Genomic DNA, 20,861 nt, shown 5'->3' with positions numbered 1-20,861 from the left:
AGACATAGCAAATAGTCAGATGCATTGAGGTTGGATGAAAACAGCATTCTGCCCAGGGTCTCATGAGTAGTGGATGTGAAAACTGTGTTCCCCCTCCTCTGGAGAACACAGGAAGAGCCACATTTATTGCTGTTGGAGTTGTCTAGAGAGTCAGTTTCAAATATGTTCTGTGTGGTTTCCATCCTCACGATGGGTGTTTGGGATAGGAGATGGTTAAGTGAGTTTGTTAACATGAGTGATATTGTACCTTTTGGACTAGGGAGGCACAGATACTGTATTCACTGTCATTTACCCTTTAGCTTTGTGGTGAATTTAAGGCCCCAAGTTGCTCTTCTGGTTTATCTTTAACTAAGCTGGAACAGGCAATTTGAGGATTACTTAATGTTCTAAACTGCCTCTTTCAGAATCTCTCTCCCACCCCAGTTTCCTCTGTGCACACTCCAAGAGCTGATGTCCTGCCAGTGTCTTGCCTATACTAGTTGGAGGAAATTTTAGCTGAATAGTTTTCTATCATTGTATGAAAAAAAAACCTTGACTGATCAATGTGAATATTTATTTAGCTGAACAGATTTCCAAATAAAATGTTGAAACCATGCCCCCAACTACTGCTTATAGTAAAATGATAGAGGAAGGAAATAAATTAAGGGAAAACTGCTAAGGAGAAAGGAACCAGGATTTGATTATGTGAAAGCCTCAGCCTACTCAAATTGTAAATGGTGAAAATTAAGAGATTTGCTCTCAGAAGTGGTCCTCTGTAGATTAAGTCAAGATACAGCTAGACATCTTTGTGCTAGTGCCCTTGAGGAAATCAAAACTTGAATGTATTCCATCACATAATGGCTATTTTGAAGAGATGTGATGTGTGCTTCTCAACACAATCAAAACTTAGGGATAAGATGTTTCCATTAAGGACTTGTGAAGTAATCCAATGTCTAATGGAATGAATTCCCATGAGTTATACAGAAGATCTTTACGTTTGGGAAATGTTATATCAGCAAAAATAATGCCAGATTAAATTGAAGATGACAGGCTGAAATGACAAAAGCCTGTAGGATTCCTAAAATCTGTGAGGACAAAGGTGGATAACCTTTGTAACCTTATGTTGCTACTCAAAGAGACTATCTGAGGGTCCAGAGGGAAGAGCTTTGGCTATAGATAAAGTCATAGGTTCAATAGGGCCAGAGTGAATGGTCTCATATACCATGAGGTTATTGTTCTGCCCTAAAATCTAATGAAGGTTTAGATAGTTAGGTTTTGATATTGATTGGATTCAAGATTCCTTTCTTTATTATACTTTTTGTCTTTGGGAACAGAAAAAATATTGGTTATAAGTGAACCAAAGCACAACAAAAAAGCAGATACAAGATATGAATAGAAAGGAAAATTGAAATAAGAATGTGTCCTAGAGCCTGGTTTAACCCAACAGATCCTAGAAATCAAGTCTAGACTTAAAGAGAGCTCAAAGTACAGCTACCAACAATATCTATGTGACGCAGACCAGAAACACACTGAGCAGTTCTTCTTCAAAAAATAGATGTTTTTTAAATTGGGAAAACTCCTGTAGATATGGAATGAACATGTGTTCAAAGGAGAATATAAATAGTGTATAGGAATGTGAACCAAGCCTATTTAAATAAGTAAATTGAATCAAAATGGCTCTCAGTACTGTTTGAGGAGGTCAGTCAAGCCTCTACCTGGAAAATATGTTTGACATGTTTATCAGTGCCCTGTAATTAATGAAAGGTTATAAAGACAGGCAGTTTTCAGCTAAAACACATTATTTCTACAATGTTAATTCAAGTGTAATTGGGGGTAGTTAATTATCTCTCAAAATCATGGTAGGGAGGTCAGATTGCTATTGCAGATATTTCTAGACTGAGGCCTAGTCTGGATTCATTGGTGCCCACTGGTACCAATGACATCTCAAAGCCTAAGATGTCATAAAGGTCTGACCAATAGTAGAGGCTGGGGATGCAATGGGCAGGGCTGAACATTGAGTGTCTTCAGAGACCCAGTCTTGCTGGTAAACCAAGCAGAGCGTACCGGAGCCCAGTCCATCAAACCATCATGTCAGAGAAGAAGAACCAAGAAAAGTCTTGCAGTGACAACAAGAACATAGAAGATTCTTCTTCTACACCTGAGGTACAGGTTCCTGTGAACTGCGTGTACCGCCTACTGCAGGAGGAGCAATATACCCCCTGCCTAGGCTCCACCACTTCAGATTTCCTCCTCGCCATGCTTGACTACCTTACCGACTACATCCTGGAGGTGGTGGGCTCCGAAGCCAACATCAACAGCCAGCAAGATGTTCCACAAGACGGAGAGAGGCAGGCAGACAACAACCGTGAACCTTCTCATGCCTTCAAGAATGCGCCTTTCTCTCTGTTTGATGAGATGCCTGGACCCAGAAGGAATGGCTAAAGAATGGGGACAGAACCTAAGGGTGGGAAGCCTCATGGACTCAGCTAGAACCATGATGGCCAATAGCAGAGGAGGCTCCCCTGGTGTCCATGAGTACTAATAAAGCATTTGACCAAAAGCTACTTGTCCTGACTCTTCTCAGTTTGTCTTTCTGAGTTGGAGATGTCCACAAGATACTAAGGAGGGGGTGGAGGATGGAAGTTGTGGTTAGTAATGGGTATTTGAATCAGTGATCTATAGTGACCACCTCTCTGTGGGGGTGGAATGGGCAGTGACCCTGATGGGAGGAATTGGGTGGAGGAGAGGGCAGAGAAGGCGCCCTTGTTGACTCTGAGGACAAAAGAAGCCTCAGGGAAGCTTGGAAGTTGGCTGGAGTCTCACTGGCAAGTTGGATTTTTAGTATGGTAACTTAGGAGACACTGATGATGACAAGAAATTCTGCTTGGAAGTCTTCTTCCATGGGAGTGAAGGTCTCAGATCAGAAGAAAATGGGTGTTGGGGAGGGGCTCCACACTGTGGGCATGAGCTTAAGGGGACAGACCCATTCACATGATGATGGAGTGATGGTGAAGCCAGATGGAAATGGACGTTTTAGAAGAGCCCAAGTGGTTAGGCATCTGGTTTCAGGATGTCCCTTTCTAAAGAGCCCATAATTTCTAGAAATTAATCACTTCTGGGTGAAGAGAATCCAGCTTGCCAGATATTTCAACTGTTCATTTGTCTGTTTTATCTCAATTCAATTGAGAATGTTATACTCTCTGGGAATACTAGTTGAATTTTTACACCTATTTTCATTTATACATGACCCACAGTTGAGTTGCAGAGTTGAAGCTATAAGGTCTGTTTCTTTGAACTTATATCACCTCTCAGGCCTATTGTATAAAAGGCTTGCCAACAAGGTATCAAACAAGGTATCCAACCTCAAATTCCACCTCAGGCAGTAAACAAAATCTGAGAAATGGTGACTACTTAATCACATAGAGCTGTCCATCCAGCATGTTTAATCCACCTACTATGGCTTCTCTGAGATTAAAGCCTTCCTTCTACAATACTGCCCTGAGATTCTCAGAGGGCTATGTTTATTTATAATAATCCATAGCCATGGGCAAGAACCCAGATTTTACACATCAGACAGCTTTTGAATCTCTGAACAAGGTCTAAGTATACTGATGGATTCCCTGACGTTACTCATCTGCCTATGGGGGACATTTCATGTTCAACTGTAACATCTGTCAGTGACCAACAGTTTATAGAAGGATATACAAAATGTCAAAGGTGATGCTAGAATCTTCAAAGCTGGAGTGGGCTAAAGTGGGGTGAACGGTTTTAATTGAAAAACAAATGTTTGCTGTGCTGTTGAAATAAGTAGAACATTTTCCTAACATGGTCACTTCTAGACTGAAGGAGGAGCAGTGGCCCAGGGGGGGCACTAATGACATAACAAAGTCTGTAGTCACAAAGGCCTCTCCTGACCAATGAAGGGCAGAGATAATCACTTGGTGGTTATAAAAGCTGATGTCTTGAGAGACTCAGTTCAGAAGAGATCCAGAGCTGAATGCAATCCATCCAACGGGCACCATGGAAGATAAAAGGCGTAAGCAGAACATATCCCGCGCCAGAAGAGCTCAGCTGCAGTTTTCTGTGAGCCTCGTCGACCACTTCCTCCGAGAAGGAAACTTCTCTCAGCAACTGAGCGCTTCGCCATCCGGGTTCCTCGCCGGTGTACTCGAGTCCCTGACATCCAATATCCTTGACCTGACCAGCAAGGAAGCCCACAGCAGTGGCAAGAAGCTCATAGGCTCAGAGCACGTGTCCCAGGCATTACAGAACAACGAAGAGCTCCATCAATTCGTCAAAGATGACAACAAATCTGTGGTTGAGAAGACTCCAGAACCCGATAAGAACTGATGGTACTTGGGTCTCAGAGGCTGCAGGTTCCCTCCTTAAGCCTCAAATCGTCCCAATGTCCCCCTAGCTGGGGGGGAAATTAGACATGCTATTAAAAGTGTCTAAACCATTACCAGTGCTTCTGACTCCTTTCAGTGCGCCTTTTTTGAGCTAGATGTGATCATGAAACACCCAGGAATGCCAGGGGTAGGGTGGGGGGTGGAGTGGGGGTGGGGTTGGGAGAGAAACTGTGGCTAGCATGGGACACTTAAACTGTGAATTGGGGGCGGGGGGAAGTTTCTAACGGAGATGGTGTGAGCAGTGGCCTTGATGTGAGGAGGCGGCTGGGGAAGACGACGGAGAAGCCATTCTGGTGAGCTGTGAGAATAGAAGGCTTCAGTATTACCAGTGTGGTGTTACCATCTCTAGTTGGGTTGGTGAAAACATGGACTATGTTGGGGGAAGACTTCATTCGCGGGTGGGAATGCTTCAGGTCAGCAGGCGATGGCAGTGTGTGGGGGAGGGGCATGGAGTAGAGTGGCACACTGTTTGCATAAACCTCAAGGATCGGGTGTAAGCATTGCAGCTTGGAATGGAAAAGGATCCTGGCAGTCAGGATCCAAGGAGTACCACAAAGTCACTGTAAGCAAAGCGGTTTACAGCCCTGCTCCAGGGAAAGGTTTCCCCAATGTAACAGCTCTGCCTCTGCAGGGGAAGGTTTCCCCAACGAAAGTGTTACAGCTCTGCTCAGGTCCCCAGAGTGTAACAACTCGGCTCCACTGGGGGAAGGTTTCAAACCCCAGCGAAAGCAGTACAGCTCTTCTCAGGTCCCCCGGAGTATAACAATTCAGCTCCGCTAGGGGAGGGTTTCCCCCAGCGAAAGTTGTTACAGTTCTGCTCCACTCTGCTCCATCAAAAATTGTTACTTCACTTACCCAGAGGTCCTGTCCTCAGTGCATGAGTTGGCTGTTTGGAACCTGGGGCTTATACAGGGACACTTGGCTCAGCCTGGGAGGAGGGGACTGGACCTGCCTGGACTGAATCTACCAGGGTGATCTCAATCCGCAGGGGAGTCTTTGCCCTGGAGGAGGTGGGAATGGGGGGGTGGGCTGGGAGGAAGGCGGGTGGGGGGAGGGGAAAAAGGGAATCCGTGGATGATATGTAAAATTAAATTAAATTATAAAATAAAATTAAAAAAATTGTTACTTCTCTGATCCACTCCATTCCTGTCAAAGAAGGTCTAACCCAAACCTCTTAGAAGAGATTTATCGGGAGGGAAGAATCAGGAGGGTGGCTGCCTCTCTGCCAGGGTGGGAAAGGGCCGCAGTTAATTGAACAGGTACAGGGCTTATATAGGGCTTCTTAGGGGTGGAGTTTTTCTAGGGTGAAGATTTTCAGGATGGGAACCGTCAGATTTCAATCCCTGAGCCTGGACAAGCTCAGATATGGGCTGGATTTCATGCTCAGACATGGGCTGGATTTCATGCTCAGACATAGGCTGGATTTCACGCTCAGACATGGGCTGGATTTCACGCTCAGGCACTGGTTGGTTTTTGTGCTCAGGGATTGATTGGTTTTGTGCTGAGCTGGTCAGGGGCAGAATGTGTTTCTTTGGCTCTGATTTCAGGGCCAAAGTGTATTTCTTTCACTGGCCCTTTTTAGCCTTCTGGCTGTGGTTTCAGGGCCAGGGTGTGTTTCTTTCACTGGCCCCGGTTTCAGGGCCAAAGTGTGCTTTTTGGGCTCTGGTTTCAGGGCCAGGGTGTGTTTCTTCGGCTGGCTCTGGTTTCAGAGCCAACATGTTTTCTTTGGCTGGTCCTTTTACCCTACAAGGGGTGTTTGCAGAACACTGAGGGGCAACAGTGAAACCAGAAGGAAATATACGAAACAGAAACTATGATCTAGGCTTTCCCTTGGAAAAACTTAATCCTCTGCCTCATTTTAAAAGAGGGGATGTACACAAGGGTTATTTGGTGCCTATGGTGCCAAGATGTTGTGTGGAATATGTGCTTCAGTTTCCTGTGTACACTGATAAACTAAATAACAATTGTATATAAATGCTATCTGGCTTAAGACCTGCATTCAGGCAGGTCTGACTGGTTACAGAACATTGGTTTCTTCTAGCCCAGTTGCCTTTAGCGAGAATACCATGGAGTTAGTCATTATACTCAGATACCTTTTCTAAAATAATGCTTTTTGGGTGAAGCCAGCCTAGCTCTCAGGTTTGAGTATTAGGTTATTAAACAGTTGTCTGACACTGAAAAGCCATCTACTTGGCTTATGCCTGAGGCTTAGGGTAGTCTAAAACAGCCCTCTGGGTATGTCACAGTACAGCATCACAAGGGAACTGACTTAGTATGGGAGAAGTTACAGGAGATAGGTTGGTTAAACATGCAGAATGAACAGCTATGTGTAGACTTTATAGTTCATGCAGTAGTTTAAAGTCCCAGGCTTTCTGGTGTCCTTGAGATAGTTCCTTTTCTGGGCATGAATTTGGAGGTTGGACTTGATTCAGCCATGGCTGGTAAAGCTGTTGTAGAATCAAGGATAAACAGGAATACTGTTCTCCCTTTAAACATTGTGTTGAGCCATGTCTATGGGCTTTATAGGAAACAAGGAGCCCTTAGGGAGCACAGTAGAAGCCTAATGAAGCCCCTATCAAAGGCCCATTCTACAAGCACAAGGAATCTAACCCTCTGGGGTGGTAATAAGGCAGTGTGAACACTGATGCCCTTAGGAAGTCATGAGCCCACCCAAGTATAGTCTTTATGCCTTTATGAGAAGTGAAAAGGAGAGGGTGAGAACGGATTCCCTGTAGCTTGGACAATTTGAGACAAACCAGTATCTATTGGTGCTCTGTTGGGAGAGAGTACAATTAAATACCAGAAATAGGTTCACACTGCAGCCCCCATGCTTTCCAATAGGCTTCTAATCAGGTCTGTGATCATACCAATGTGATGGTAGGCCAGGATCAAGATCTGACATGGCTCAAATTAGCACACAATATCATATTAAGAATTGATGTGCATTATTATAGGTGTGTGACTATTTCTGGCTAGAATTCCAGAAATGCCTATAATGATGGCACATGGAAAGTTAAGTCAGGACAATAAGTAGTTCAGGGCAGCCTTAGCTACATAGCACATTTGGGGACAGTCTAAACTTCATGATCATGCCAGTCACAGCAGTACCCTGTTCCCTGGTATCAACTTCTGTCTTAGTGTTCTTAGTCAGTTACTGTGAAGAAACACCATGACCAAGGCAACTCTATCAAAGAAAGCATTTAATTGGGCCTGGCTTACAGTTTCAGGGTTTAGTCCATCATCATCATGACAGGAAGCATGGCAGCACACAGGCAGAAATGGTGCTAGAGACATAGCTAGGAAGTACATCCTGATCAAATGGCCAAGAGATAGATTCTGGGCTTGGAATGGGCTTTTGAAACCTCAAAGCTCATCATCAGTGATACACTTCCTCCAACAAGGCCACACCTTCTAATCGTTTCAAATTGTGCCACTCCCTAGTAACCAAGCATTCAAATCTATGAGACTACAGGGGTCATTCTTATTCAAACCACCACAATGACTAAACAAGCAAGAACACAACAGCAATAACAAAATTAAGAATTGATAGAAGGATCTTGTAGCAATTGCTTGGTTTGGGCAGAACACACAGCTTGAGATATAAGAAGACTTTATACGGGAACAGAGATGTTTTGAAAGCCCATATCTGCTGATCCTTGCTGACTTTCTATAGGACACTGCCAAGGGAGGACTACTTTTCAGAAAGAGCCTTTAATATTTTCAAAATAGGATTCTAACAAGAAGTGTTCTTATGTCTTATTTCCTAGTGTAAAAATTACAGAGTGATGGGTCAAATTCTAGTCTAGGCATCAGCTGTGATCATTAGGACTGGCATAATGCTTTAGAAGGAACATCACTTGGCCACAGATATATAAGATATAGGTATTTCTATCTGACCAAAAAGATCTCAATATCTGACTTGTAGTGAAATCAAATTGCCTGAGAATGTATATAGTTATATTTAGATAAAAATGATTAGTTGCTGCCCCATGAAAACCAGATCAAAGCCCACTTCCAGTGACACACCACCTCCAAAAATCCATACTTCCTTGTAGTAGAATATTATTTTAAGGTGTGTTACTTTTGTTTATGTTGCATTTGTTTAACTCTGTGAAGCTGTGTTACTGTGCCTGTGTAAAACACCTGGTGGTCTAATAAAGAGTGGAATGGCCAATAGCAAGGCAGGAGAAAGGATAGGCAGGGCTGGAAGGCAGAGAGAATAAATAGAAGGAGAAATCTGGGAAAAAGAAGAGGTAGCCAGAGAAGGAAGAGGACTCCAGGGGCCAGCCACCCAGCTATACAGCGAGCCATAGAATAAGAGTAAGATTTACAGAAATAAGAGAATGGGAAAGGCCCAGAGGCAAAAGTGAATGGAAATAATTTAAGTTAAGGAAAGCTGGCTAGAAACAAACCAAGCTAAGGCCAGGCATTCATAAGTAAGACTAAGCCTCTCCGTGTGTGATTTATTTGGGAGCTGAGTAGCCACTTGTAAGAACTTTCACTTGTGTTGTGCTTGGGACAGGCCAGACAAGTTAGGAGAAAAGGAATGGGCTTATAAGATAGATCTTCGGATTTGTTTTCTTGGTTATTGTGTCCAACTGCTCAGTTAAGCTGTTCTAGATAATAGACTGTCACCACTAACAAGGCCTCAAAGGTAGTTAAGTGAGGACATGATGAGCCACCCTGTTGCAAGATCCTGTTCTCTGAATAACTGAGTTCTTCTCTTTTTACTGGGATTTGAGACAGTTCATGAAGACAAAAACCTGCATCCTGCAGATGAGTTTAGGTCTTCCAAGAAGAGAATATTAGTATTTTCCTTGCAACAACTGAACCACAGGCATTATAAGGTTCTGTTATCTTTGCCTGTTTTTTCACAAGTAAGGATTTTGTATGAATAATGGAACTTAAGGTCAAATAATCTTTCCATGATATGCAAAATAGGTGGTGATCAAAATATTTGTAAACATGATTTACTTGATTTTTCTTGTAAGCATGGAACAGGTCCTGAACATCTATATTTTAATCAATAGCAAAGATAAGTTTGATATGCTTCCTTACTTGAAAACTTCTATAAGATGCTAGACACATATTAATATAGGTTATAGTCAATCATCTAAAAATAGTGACTGAGGGTTGAGGATACAGCTCAGTGCTATAGCATGATTAAGCCTTAGGTTCAACCCCTAGCAAAACAAACAAATCAATCACTAAATTAATAGCTGAAACCATGCCACTATAGTGTTGTTTATTATTGTCAGCAAGGAAAGTACTGCCAGAACTCTGGTAAATTAAAAATATTTAGGACTCCCCATTATTTAGTTCTTTCCCATTAAGTGACATACTTTCTAAACTACTTACTAATATTTCCCATGCCCTAATTTAAGCATTAAATGATATGTATTATATAAAAATGTGTTCTTTGAAACATGTATGATTGTTATGTATAAACTATAAATAAAATGAATTAATATACAAATATAATCTATGGCATCCCTTGAGGACCTCTTGTTAAATTAAAATTTTACTTATTTATTTTTTGAGCTGGGAATGGTAACAAACCATCTTTAATCCCAGAACTCAAGAGGCATCAGTAGATGGATCTCTGTGAGTTTAAGGGCAACCCAGTCTACACAGTGAGTTTCAGGCAAGGCACAATGACATAGTAAAAATCTGTTTTTAGAAAAAGGATATTTTTTGAGAATGTCATAAATGTAAGTACACTGTACTTACATAATTTTCATCTTCCCCATCCAGCTCCTCCCCTGTTCTCCCAAGCCCCACTTGAATGCATGGCTCTTCCGTAATTAACATTCATTCACCTCCCATCCCTACAAAACCTCCTTAGTCCACTTGTATAGATGTGTGTTTAGAGCTGATCATTTGGGATAGGAGAGCCTATCAGGAGTCTTTTCTCTGAAAAAAAACAAAAACAAAAACAAAAACAAAAACAAAACTATTCTCGCTCTTTGCAGGTATTCATTACCTGTAACTTTTCAACCAGGAATGGTACCTTGAGAAATTTCTCCCATTCACGTAGATATGTTGACTGGTGTTATCATTATGTGGGTCTTGTTTAAGCACCCATATTATTGAGATTTCACAGATGCTTTGTGTAGAAGACACTGTCTCCCAGCAGGGGTACTGGTTGTCTGGCTCTTACAATCTTCGCCAACCCTCTTCTGAGGTTTAGATGTAGAGGATGCTTTGTAGACATACCAATTGGGACTGGGAGTCCCATGCTCACTTGTTCTCTGCATTTTGACCAGTTTTGGCTTTCTATAATGACCTCTGTCTTCTGCAAAAAGAAGCATCTTTGATGAGTGTGAGAGCTACACTTATTTGTGTATATAAGCATAAGTATTTAGAATACAGTTAGAAGCTATATCAATTTAGAAAAATGTTACTATTGGGGAGACCATCTTGACTGAAATTTTTTTGCATGTAACTCCTGACTAATAGTATATCAGATAAATCTTTCTGTAAGGACTTCCTTGTCACAAAGTGACAGAAGAAATATTTGTAACTTTCCAAAGGTTTGTTGGAAAAAAGAAAATCTTAAGTATAAAATACATTTCAAAGTATTTAAGACAGCTTGAAGAAAGATACAGCCAAAATTGCCAGGGGATTAGAGCATTTATGATAAGGTCGTGGAAGCTTGAAAAATTAAGTGACTCTAGCTTGGCTACCTATTACTCAAAGTGGTGATACAAGAAATAGTTAAATTGTAGTTCATTTGTGGTTAAATAAACATTACAAACTATTTTTCTTTTCTTTGTTGATATTTATTTTGGTTGTTTGTGGTAAGACTTTGCTGTGTAGCCCTAGCTAGTCTTGTACTTACTTTGTTTTTCAGGCTGGCCTTAGACTTGGCCAGCCTGGAAAACCATCTTGGTCTTCCTGGCTCAACCATCAAGTCCTGTGATTATATGCCCAGTCCTTTCCTTTTACTTTAAAGAGAACAATCCAGGGCATGAGAGTGTGAGACTCATTTATTGGAAGTTATTCTGTTCAGGTATATAACATCTGCTTGGCAGCTGTGGTTACCCGCCCAGGTTCTAAATGAGATGGAGCCTATCAACATTCCATAACGGAAGCAGGAGGAGCTATTGGCAGTTAACAGTCACTGATTGAGCGGCAGCTTTTTTTTTTTTTTTTTTTTTTTTTTTACTCAGTGATGATTGGCAGTTAACAGTTGCTAGAGTTGTGGTGTTTTTTTTTTTTTTTTCTCCTCAGTGCTTTTGTCAGTAGTTAAGTTTCCTGTGCTTCTGTAAATAACCATTCAAGAAACCTTAATGAAATGTAATGAGTCAAATCAAAGATGTTAAAATAGGACTAGATAGGAAGATGAAGGAATTCATTAGGAGAAAAAAAAAAAGACTAAGAGGACAATGGGGGTTGAGTATGATAAAAATAATGAATGTAGATAACTTCTTGGGAGTACATTACTAAGAATAAAAGAAAGTGAGTTTGTACATCCAGAGCTGTATGCATATAAATATGCATGCTTTATAAGCCACCAAGTGTTCGCTAATTTGTTTACCAACACAGAAAATTGATACATCTGAAGAGTGGTCCTTTAGCGCATTTTATTAAACCAGACTCAAGCTGTAACAAATCTTAGTCTGTTTTACAGAGCAAGTCCAACTCTTCAGTTGAGTTCAACATCCAGTATAAAAATGTGATTCTAAACCCCTTTTTGAAAATCTTATGCATTAACTGATGAACTCTGAGTCAGCCTTGAAAATACTTAAAGCAAATTTGTTTCCTCTTTCAAATTATGTTTATATAAACTTTCTGGAGTTTTCTGTAGCAATTTGATTTTGTTTTGTATGACCGTTTTTCCTATTCTAGAATAAAAAGCCATTTGCCTTCAGTACAGAAACATGCCTTCTGTGCAAGGACTGGCCGTGCAGGCCTGGTATCTCAGAAATGGATTTGCTATTTAAATTTGTTACCTCAAATGTAGGGGCCAAAAAGGCCCTCAATCTGTAAGCTTGATACTCAGGAAACCTGGCCATGTAATTGGGTCTGGAAAGGGGGAAGAGGGAGGGAGGTGGCAGAATCTAGCCATCTCTAGCCTATGTCTCTAAACCTCGAATTTAGGAATGCTGATGGCTAAGGGGGAAAAGGGGAATGTCTCATCTCAGAAAGAACAAGTTTAACTGTCCCTGTCTTTTTGTGCTTTTGAGGCCCTTAGTGAGTTAGATGATGGCTACCAGCATCAGTTAGGGTGCTCTTGACTCAGCCTGCAGATTCAAATGCTGATCTCTTCCAGAAGCAACCTCCCAGACACAGGTGGGGTTTAATATTTTGTCAACTGCCAGGTGGTCCCTTAGCTCACTCAAATTGACAAGCAGAATCAATCACTCCAAAAGAAAATATGAAGCAAGTCTTGTTTGACAAAGGTTTTTGTAATTTTATGTGAATTTCAATTCTTAAAGTGATTATATTAGACATATCACTCAGAAAAGAATTTCTTTCAACTAATATATTGTATCATTTAGTGGACTAATATATTAGTATCATTCAGAAGTAGGACAAATGATACATTCATGTAATTGGAAGGGAAAGCATTTCTGAATTACAGACATAGAAGAAGACATACAGGTCAAGAGAAATAGTACCCCCGACTTCAATTCTGCAGTTTCACTCATAATCAAGATTAACCACAGACATAGTAAATATTAATAAAGATACTTAAGCAAAACAAAGCAAAATAGTACATTCTCCCAATGGCTGTGATTCTTAATTTATTTGATCTAAAAATCATACAAACAAAAAGTGACAAACCAGATTATCTATTACCTCTCTCATAACATGGATTAGGTTTCCATCTCATCCAAGTACTAGCCAGATCTTACCCTGCTTAGCTTCTAAGATATAAAAAGATAGGGTTCATTTGGGATCATATGGCTGTAGATGGATAATGTCTCACCAATCAGAAATCCACTTACAAAGCTCTTAAAATCATCAGACACCAAAACCCAAATTTTCATATAGTACTGCCAATATTATGGAGTAATTGATGGTCCCTAAGTATCTGAAATCATGCAGCCACTAAGTTAGTAGCTCATCAAATTGACACTAGGAAGTTAGAGTTGGCAATGTTCTAAGGGTGATTTGGATCCTCTGAGTGAGTTAAAAAAAGTCTGTGTGATTTTCTTTCAGTATTTTATTGTTCTCTTCCAGGACTTTATTGATTTCTTCTAATTTGTTTGCCCTTTCCTCTAGTTGTTTACAGCGTTCTTCACATTTTTTTGTCTTTTCCTCTACACGAGCCTCTAGCTTCTTCATGATGACATTCATAAGGCTATTTTCTTCTGCTTCTTCCAATTTCTGATGTTCAGGTCTAGGTGTTGGAGGAGGGCTAGGGCCTGGTGATGGTGTATTACTATTCATTTTGTTGTATGTGTTTCTGCCTTGACGTCTGCCCATCTCCTTGTGGTTCGTTCCTGGCCTTATTCGCACACTTGGTTCAACCGGGTCCTGTGCTCATTGCATGAGTTGGCTGTTTGAAACCTGGGGCCTATGCAGGGTCCCTTGGCTCAGCATGGGAGGAGGGGACTGGACCTACCTGGACTGAGTCCACCAGGTTGATCTCAGTCTGTGGGGAAGGCTTTGCCCTGGAGGAGATTGGAATGGGGGGCGGGCTGGGGGGAAGGTGAGGGGGGCGGGAGGGGGGAGAACAAGGGAATCTGTGGCTGATATGTAGAACTGAATTGTATTGCAAAATAAAAATTTAAAAAAAAAAAAAAACACTTTAAAAGCAAAAAAAAAAAAAAAAAAAAAAAAAAAAAAAAAAAAAAAGGTTGTCCAACCTTCCAGGTTTTTTAAATATATATATATATATATATATATATATATATATATATATATATATATATATATATATATTATTGGGTGATGGTCCTAGTGTATATGTTTTTGTACATGTCAAGCATGTGATGTTTTGCTGAGGTTTAGCCCCCCCCCCCCCATTTAAGTTTTGAAATTCAGCAGAAGATACTGTTCTCTTCCAGAATGTAGAGTCTGGGCCTTCTGAGCCATTAGATTAAATTGTGTGACATACTTAAAAAAAAAAGTCTGTGTGAGCTTAAACCATGCATAAAGTATACTCTGAAATTTGTCTGGCCCTGACAGGTGAATGTACTGAGAATTTGATTTGACTTCTAAAATTATAAAAAGATAACTTTTTAAAACAGGATTAAAGCATGACAATCATACATATATGAAATGAACATGTTTTTAAAATGTGGTCTTTGAGACAATATCTATTCTATTGTGGTGACAAAATACCATGACCAAGGCAACTTATAAAAGGAAGCATTTAATTGGGCTTATGATTTCAAGGTGGTTAGAGTCCATCATGGTGGAGCAAAGGTATGGTGGCAGGAACAACTGGAAGCTTACATCTTGATCTGCAAGTGGGAGCCAGAGAGAGGTGGGGAGGGACAGGGAAAGGGAGAGAGAAATGGCTCTAGTCTTTTGAAGACTCAAAGCCCACCTCCACACAGTGCCACATATTCTCCAACAAGGCCATGCATCCTAATCCTTCCCAAACAGCTCCACCAACTAGAGACCAAGTATTCAAACATAGGAATCTATGGGGATCATTGTGATTCAAATCACTACAGACATGATCTTGTTATACTGCCTAGGCTGGTCTGGAACTCATGAGCCTCCTGCCTGTAAGTGTTAGAATTATAGGCTTGTGGCACCACATCTGGCAACATATGTTGAACTACATTTTTTTTAACTCATGAAGCAACTAGAAGTTATAAATAACACTTTAAATGAGAATCAAAAGAATAGAGACAAGAATACTCACCAGTACTAGTGAGCTCTACCCAGAGATCAGAGTAATAAGCCTTAGGGAGAAGCTTCTGCCCAAAGCAGTTGAACCATGGGCCTAAAAAACAGAGATTTAAGCCCCATAATATGATTTTGAGGTGTTGATACCCAGTAGTATTTTCTACTTATATATTAAAATTTCTTGAGAGCAATGACTCTACTTTTTCTTTCTTTTTTTTTTGAAATCAGACAAACCCCTACTTTCTCTAAATTTTTATTACGTGTGTGTGTGTGTGTGTGTGTGTGTGTGTGTGTGTGTGTGTGTGCTGTAGCATGTGTTTAGAATTCAGGTGAACACTTGTGGGAGTAGGTTCTTCCTTTTCACCATGTGGTTCCTGGTACTAGAACTCAGATTGTCAGGCTTGGTGGCAAGTGCCTTCACCCCTGAGCCATATCAGGCACAACACCATAATTTCAATGCTTTTACATTGTACTCGATAACAGATAAGTTGCATTTAAGTTTAATACAAGCACAACTGAAGAAAAAAATTTGCCTTAGAACACAGCTGGCCAAAGCCTCACTTGACCGAATGATGAGACTCAAGCAGTGAGTCATATGACATTCACAGTCAAAGCAGAAAGACTGCTCAATTCAAGCTCTAACCTACCTTTTTCCTGTCTTATATAGTTCAAGACCCCTTGACTAGATAATGGAACTGCCCACAAAGATTTGAGTCTTTCACATCAATTGACAATCAAGATATTCATTCATAAACATGACCATAGGCCAACCTAATCTAGACAGTTCCTTAGGTGACTCCAAGTTGTGGAAAACAACCAAAACACTGGTGGATCACACTTAGAATCCCAGCAGTTGGGAGGGTGAAGTAAGAAGATTGTCATGAGTTCAAGATCAGCCTGGACTACATAGTAAGTACTAAGCCTGTCTGGACTACAGTGTGGGTCTATCTCAATGAACAAAACAAAATGTGTGTTGCATTTTTGCTTACATATGGAATCTAAATCAGTATATATATATATGGAAGAGGAGTTCATGGGAGGTCTAAAGCAAGGTGGGAGAAAGAAGGGAACAAAATGGAGTAATGGGGATGGGAGACAATGTGCTCATTGCAGTTTGTGATCTAAGAAAATGAATGTGGTACAAACTGTTTACAACTGCCCTGGCTGAGGTTACCCTTTCAAGCTGGGATAGTGAACTGCAATTGTCCTGTAGTTTCCTCAAGGTGTCTGGGGAGTGCTCCAGGTATTTTGGTAGTCAGATAAGAGGAATCCTGCTGGCTAATTGACTGAGAGTTCTTTTGCTCAAGGCAGCCAGGGCAGCAAGAAAGAGTCCATTTAGAGAGTCTGCTAATTCAAGAGTCAATTTGCCCTGTTCTCAATGTCATTGCTCAGTTACAGGAGCATTAATGTCAAAAGAAGTATTTACAATGTAAGCTTAAAGAACTTCTCATGGATGCTACTAGTGGATTTTTAACAGTGTTTTAACAGTGCTTACCATATGCCCAGTACCACAGTACTAGTTCTAAGAAAATCTTCTTCATTGTTCAATGTAGTGTCATGGTTAAGTAATGGACTGTGAGACTTAGCTTCTGATCCCATGAATTACTAATTGGGTAGCTGAGAAAACTACTTTTTTATTTCTAATATGTGTGTAATAACATTACCATAGGCTTAATAATTTGGAGGAAATGTAGGATATGATACATGTAAAGCATTTCAAATAGTGCCTGACACATTATTATTCCTTTCCCCCCCTCAGAGTCTGTATGAATAGTGTTTTTCATGGGTAGAAAAGAATGTTAAAAGAATGAATCACCTTCAAAACATTGGTATAAAAAGGATGTCATGTCAAGATCTTCTTAAGTGTTTACAAGATGAAATTGACTCTCTTCCCCGTCCTTATCCTTGCTCAGTCTACAGACATTGTTATCCTTGCTCAGCTCTACAGACATTGCATGCTTCCTGAAATAGCTGTCTACCACAGATAAACATTACCGTGTGTCACTGGGTGTGTTCAATGTGCAAACATATTGTGGGAACAAGGGAGGCTGGTTTTTCAAGTTCCTGCTCTTAGCACTTCCTGAGGGTCAAGTAGTCCAGTACAGTTTGTGTGTCTGTAAGAAAAGTGAGCCTACAAAAGCCCTCTAACCTTACTCAGGTAAGAATGATGTCCTTAGGGACCTATGGGATGATATTTGCTTTCTTGAATTTTTTATTTTGTAATTATTTGAGGTGGGCAAAAAAAAAAGGGAAAATATGGAGAAAATGATTCTTTCTAGCACTTGATACAGGGTCTCACTATAAAGTAAAAAATGGAGAAAGGGGTTGTTAGAGTATTGAGAGTTTAATAGCTCTGGATGGAAAATGGATTTTCTGAATTCAGTATTCCAAGTGAAATCTTGTGGTAGAGTCTACTAAAAAGCCAATCATCTCTAAGACCAAGTAGGTATCCTAGTGACAAAAATAAATCAAGTTCTTAGCAAAAGTACTGGTCATTTTGCCGAAGAGTTTTCATGCCTCTCTCTATAGAAGACAGAGGGTCCTTTTGCTATGAAATTCTTTCATTTATTTGAACTCTCAGATATTGTAATTAGAGTTATTAAATTATATTTACATTCAGCTCAACTCTCTTTTCTATTGTGTATGATTTGTTTGGTTGTTTGACACAGGGTCTCTCACTTGGAACCCCCTCTGGAACTCACTATGTAGCCCAGCCTGGCCTCAAACTCATGGTAATTCTCTTTGATATAGAGTATTTTAATTAGGATTGCTACTTTCCTTATTTAAATGAAATACACGTAGTAGGGGCTCACTATGCAGCCTACAGTAGCCTAAACTTGTGGCAAACCTCTTGCCTATGAGACTGAATGCTGAGATTATAGATTTAAAGGACCTACCATGAACTGCTGAAAATATTCTTGCAATATAATGTGTGAAACTGTATATTTAGAGACAACAGGAGTTTATATTTAAAACATTCAAGAATGATGAGTGTAAAATGTTCCTTATATGTGAAAATGTATGTAAAGTACTATAAGATAATCTAAAAGAAGGAATCGTAGATTTTCATTTTGAACTTTATTCATGAGCTGACTAGACAGTAGCTTCCATGAATGACTGTTACAGTTCATACACTGACTTATATACATGAAGTCATTCTACTACTCTAGTGAAACCCTCAACTACTATAGAACTCATAAGTGCTGTATAATCCTATATCAGTAGATAAACACACATGTCAACACATCTATATATTTCTATATGAGCAACTAGTGTCAAAAAGATGAGAAAGCATGAGAAATAATTTTCCTGGCATTTCAGTTGCTGAAATTCATTTTTGTCCATGTATTTACAGGCTCCTGAAATTCTCTGCTAGCCTCTCTGCAGGTTAGCGGTGTTGTTCTTCAGTTTATTCACGTTTGATGAAATTTTCTGATTGGTTTTGTTTTCCGCTACTTCGTGTCTTGGAGCACATTTAGCATTTTTGTTGTACTACCACCTTACAATTATTTAGTCTGTAAAGAGAAGGGAGGGAAATGCTTTAAAATATGGGAAATGAGCAGTTTATTTGTCTAACTTTATCACACGCCATATGCTATGACTGTTTTGCCAACATGCATAAACACATGGTTAATCATCTTTAGTATTTTCTATTTCAGATTTGCTTGTAGCCATCTTTTGTACATCCATATGTTACATGTGTGTACCCTCTGTTCCTCTCTTACCACCTCCTTCCCACACAAATTCACGCATTTCAGTTGACTTCCCAGAACTCTCTAGTCTGGTTCCATTCCCATGCAATCTCTTTCTGTGTGTTGTTTCGTTTTTGATCTGTTTCTTCACATCTTCTGATTATGTTTTTTTCTGCATATTTGAACTCTCAGATATTGTAATTAGAGTTATTAAATTATATTTACATTCAGCTCCACTCTCTTTTCTATTGTGTATGATTTGTTTGGTTGTTTGACACAGGGTCTCTCACTTGGAGCCCCCTCTGGAACTCACTATGTAGCCCAGCCTGGCCTCAAACTCATGGTAATTCTCTTTGATATAGAGTATTTTAATTAGGATTGCTACTTTCCTTATTTAAATGAAATACACGTAGTAGGGGCTCACTATGCAGCCTACAGTAGCCTAAACTTGTGGCAAACCTCTTGCCTATGAAACTGAATGCTGAGATTATAGATTTAAAGGACCTACCATGAACTGCTGAAAATATTCTTGCAATATCATGGACCTCTAATTCTTCTTTAAAGACATTGGTAAACCACGCAGACCCCATTGCAGGCTGGGCAATGCTAGTGGCCATCGTAAGTTCCAGAAGAAAATCTGATAGAGGATAGAGTTCTTAGAGAAACAGAATGCAGCCATGCCTGATGGCATAGACCCATAACACCAGACAGTTGAAAGGCAAAAGCATAAGGGTTGTAAGCTTAAGGCCTACCTAGGCTACAGAGTGAGTACAAGGCTATATTGGACAACTTAGTGAGACCAAATATCGAAGTAATATATATTATTATTAAATATTACTCTTGTCTTTCAGAAAAAACTCTAATAGATAATTCATACAAGATGTCCTTACTGTCACCTTACTTTCTCTCTTAATATTGTACTTCCTTTTAAATTCCTCTATGATGTCACATCTATCTTGGTGATTTTATGAACACTGTACATCCAGGTACCATATCATGCTGCTGTGTGTCCAGTTGTAGTTTTGTTTACTTCTGATTTGACATTTATTTAGGGACAACTATGCGTTAGAACTGCTGGGCACTGCAGTTACAGTGGAGAACATGTAGGTTTGCCTTTGTGTTCTTCCAATCTAGTTAGGAGTTGTAAATTTACCCAAGTAATCAATACAATCATGGTAAGAATAGTAAAGAAAAAAAGAAAAAAAAGAAAAAAAAAAGAAAAAGAAAAAAAAAGAAAAAGAAAAAGAAAAAAAAAGAAGAAAAGAAAAAAAAGAAAAAAAAAGGAAAAAAAAAGAAAAAAAAAGGAAAAAAAAGGAAAAAAAAAGAAAAAAAAGGAAAAAAAAAAGAAAAAAAAGGAAAAAAAGGAAAAAAAAAGAAAAAAAAAAGAAAAAAAAAAAAGAATAGTAAAGAATACTTTTCCAATTCTTCATTACATTTGTCTCCTTTGTTGGACATGGCATTTAAGATTGGTTCTTATTTCTTGAAATATCTCCTTCCTTGTCCATTTCTACACACTGATTATTCATCTTTTTTTCCATCACTTTCCCTTTTGTCTCCTTATCTTCTTGTCTTTTACTGTTAGTTTAACATTTAGCTTTGAACCATTTCTTTCCTTTGCCTATGGTTTGTCATCAACGTCAACAACAGGGAAGCCAGGCTAGACTTGAACTTGATATGTAGCAAAGAATAGCCTTGGACTCCTGATCTTGTCTCTGCCCCCTAAGTGCTGCACCCCAGTTTTGAAAGTGGCTGCTTATCTTCAGACATTATCTTTCCATCAGCTATATATTTTTCCAGTTACATGTGCAATTTCACCTGATGTTCATAACTGTTTAGCCAATGTCACTGTCTTTGTGTCAAACACTTTCCTTTTCATGTGTGTTCTTGATAATGACATTGATGGTATGTTTTTTCATATTTGAAACCTTAGAGACAAACTTTCTCCTAATGTTCCTTTGTACCCAAACTG

The 20,861-nt window shown here is 39.7% G+C and overlaps 3 protein-coding genes across 6 annotated transcripts in view; all 3 read left to right on the top strand.

The window, feature by feature from the left end:
• The window catches only part of Sytl5 (synaptotagmin like 5), a 342,067-nt gene that overhangs the window by 66,697 nt on the left and 254,509 nt on the right, over positions 1-20,861 (top strand). The window lies entirely within an intron of this gene.
• Positions 1,978-2,543, top strand: LOC131898858 (huntingtin-interacting protein M). The gene has a single exon (XM_059250099.1). The coding sequence runs from the start codon at positions 2,068-2,070 to the stop codon at positions 2,419-2,421; it is 354 nt and encodes a 117-aa protein (XP_059106082.1). The 5' UTR covers positions 1,978-2,067; the 3' UTR covers positions 2,422-2,543.
• On the top strand, positions 3,916-4,441 carry LOC131898859 (histone H2A-Bbd type 1-like). The gene has a single exon (XM_059250100.1). The coding sequence runs from the start codon at positions 4,000-4,002 to the stop codon at positions 4,327-4,329; it is 330 nt and encodes a 109-aa protein (XP_059106083.1). The 5' UTR covers positions 3,916-3,999; the 3' UTR covers positions 4,330-4,441.

Source organism: Peromyscus eremicus, chromosome X (assembly GCF_949786415.1).
Source record: "Peromyscus eremicus chromosome X, PerEre_H2_v1, whole genome shotgun sequence".
In the NCBI taxonomy this organism is placed as follows: Eukaryota; Metazoa; Chordata; class Mammalia; order Rodentia; family Cricetidae; genus Peromyscus; species Peromyscus eremicus.
Note: the sequence above shows the minus strand (reverse complement) of the source record. Positions and strands in the feature narration are given on the sequence as shown.

Excerpts from the sequence above, each read along its gene's own strand:
- LOC131898858 (XM_059250099.1), top strand. The coding sequence starts at position 2,068 with ATGTCAGAGAAGAAGAACCAAGAAAAGTCTTGCAGTGACAACAAGAAC.
- LOC131898859 (XM_059250100.1), top strand. The coding sequence starts at position 4,000 with ATGGAAGATAAAAGGCGTAAGCAGAACATATCCCGCGCCAGAAGAGCT.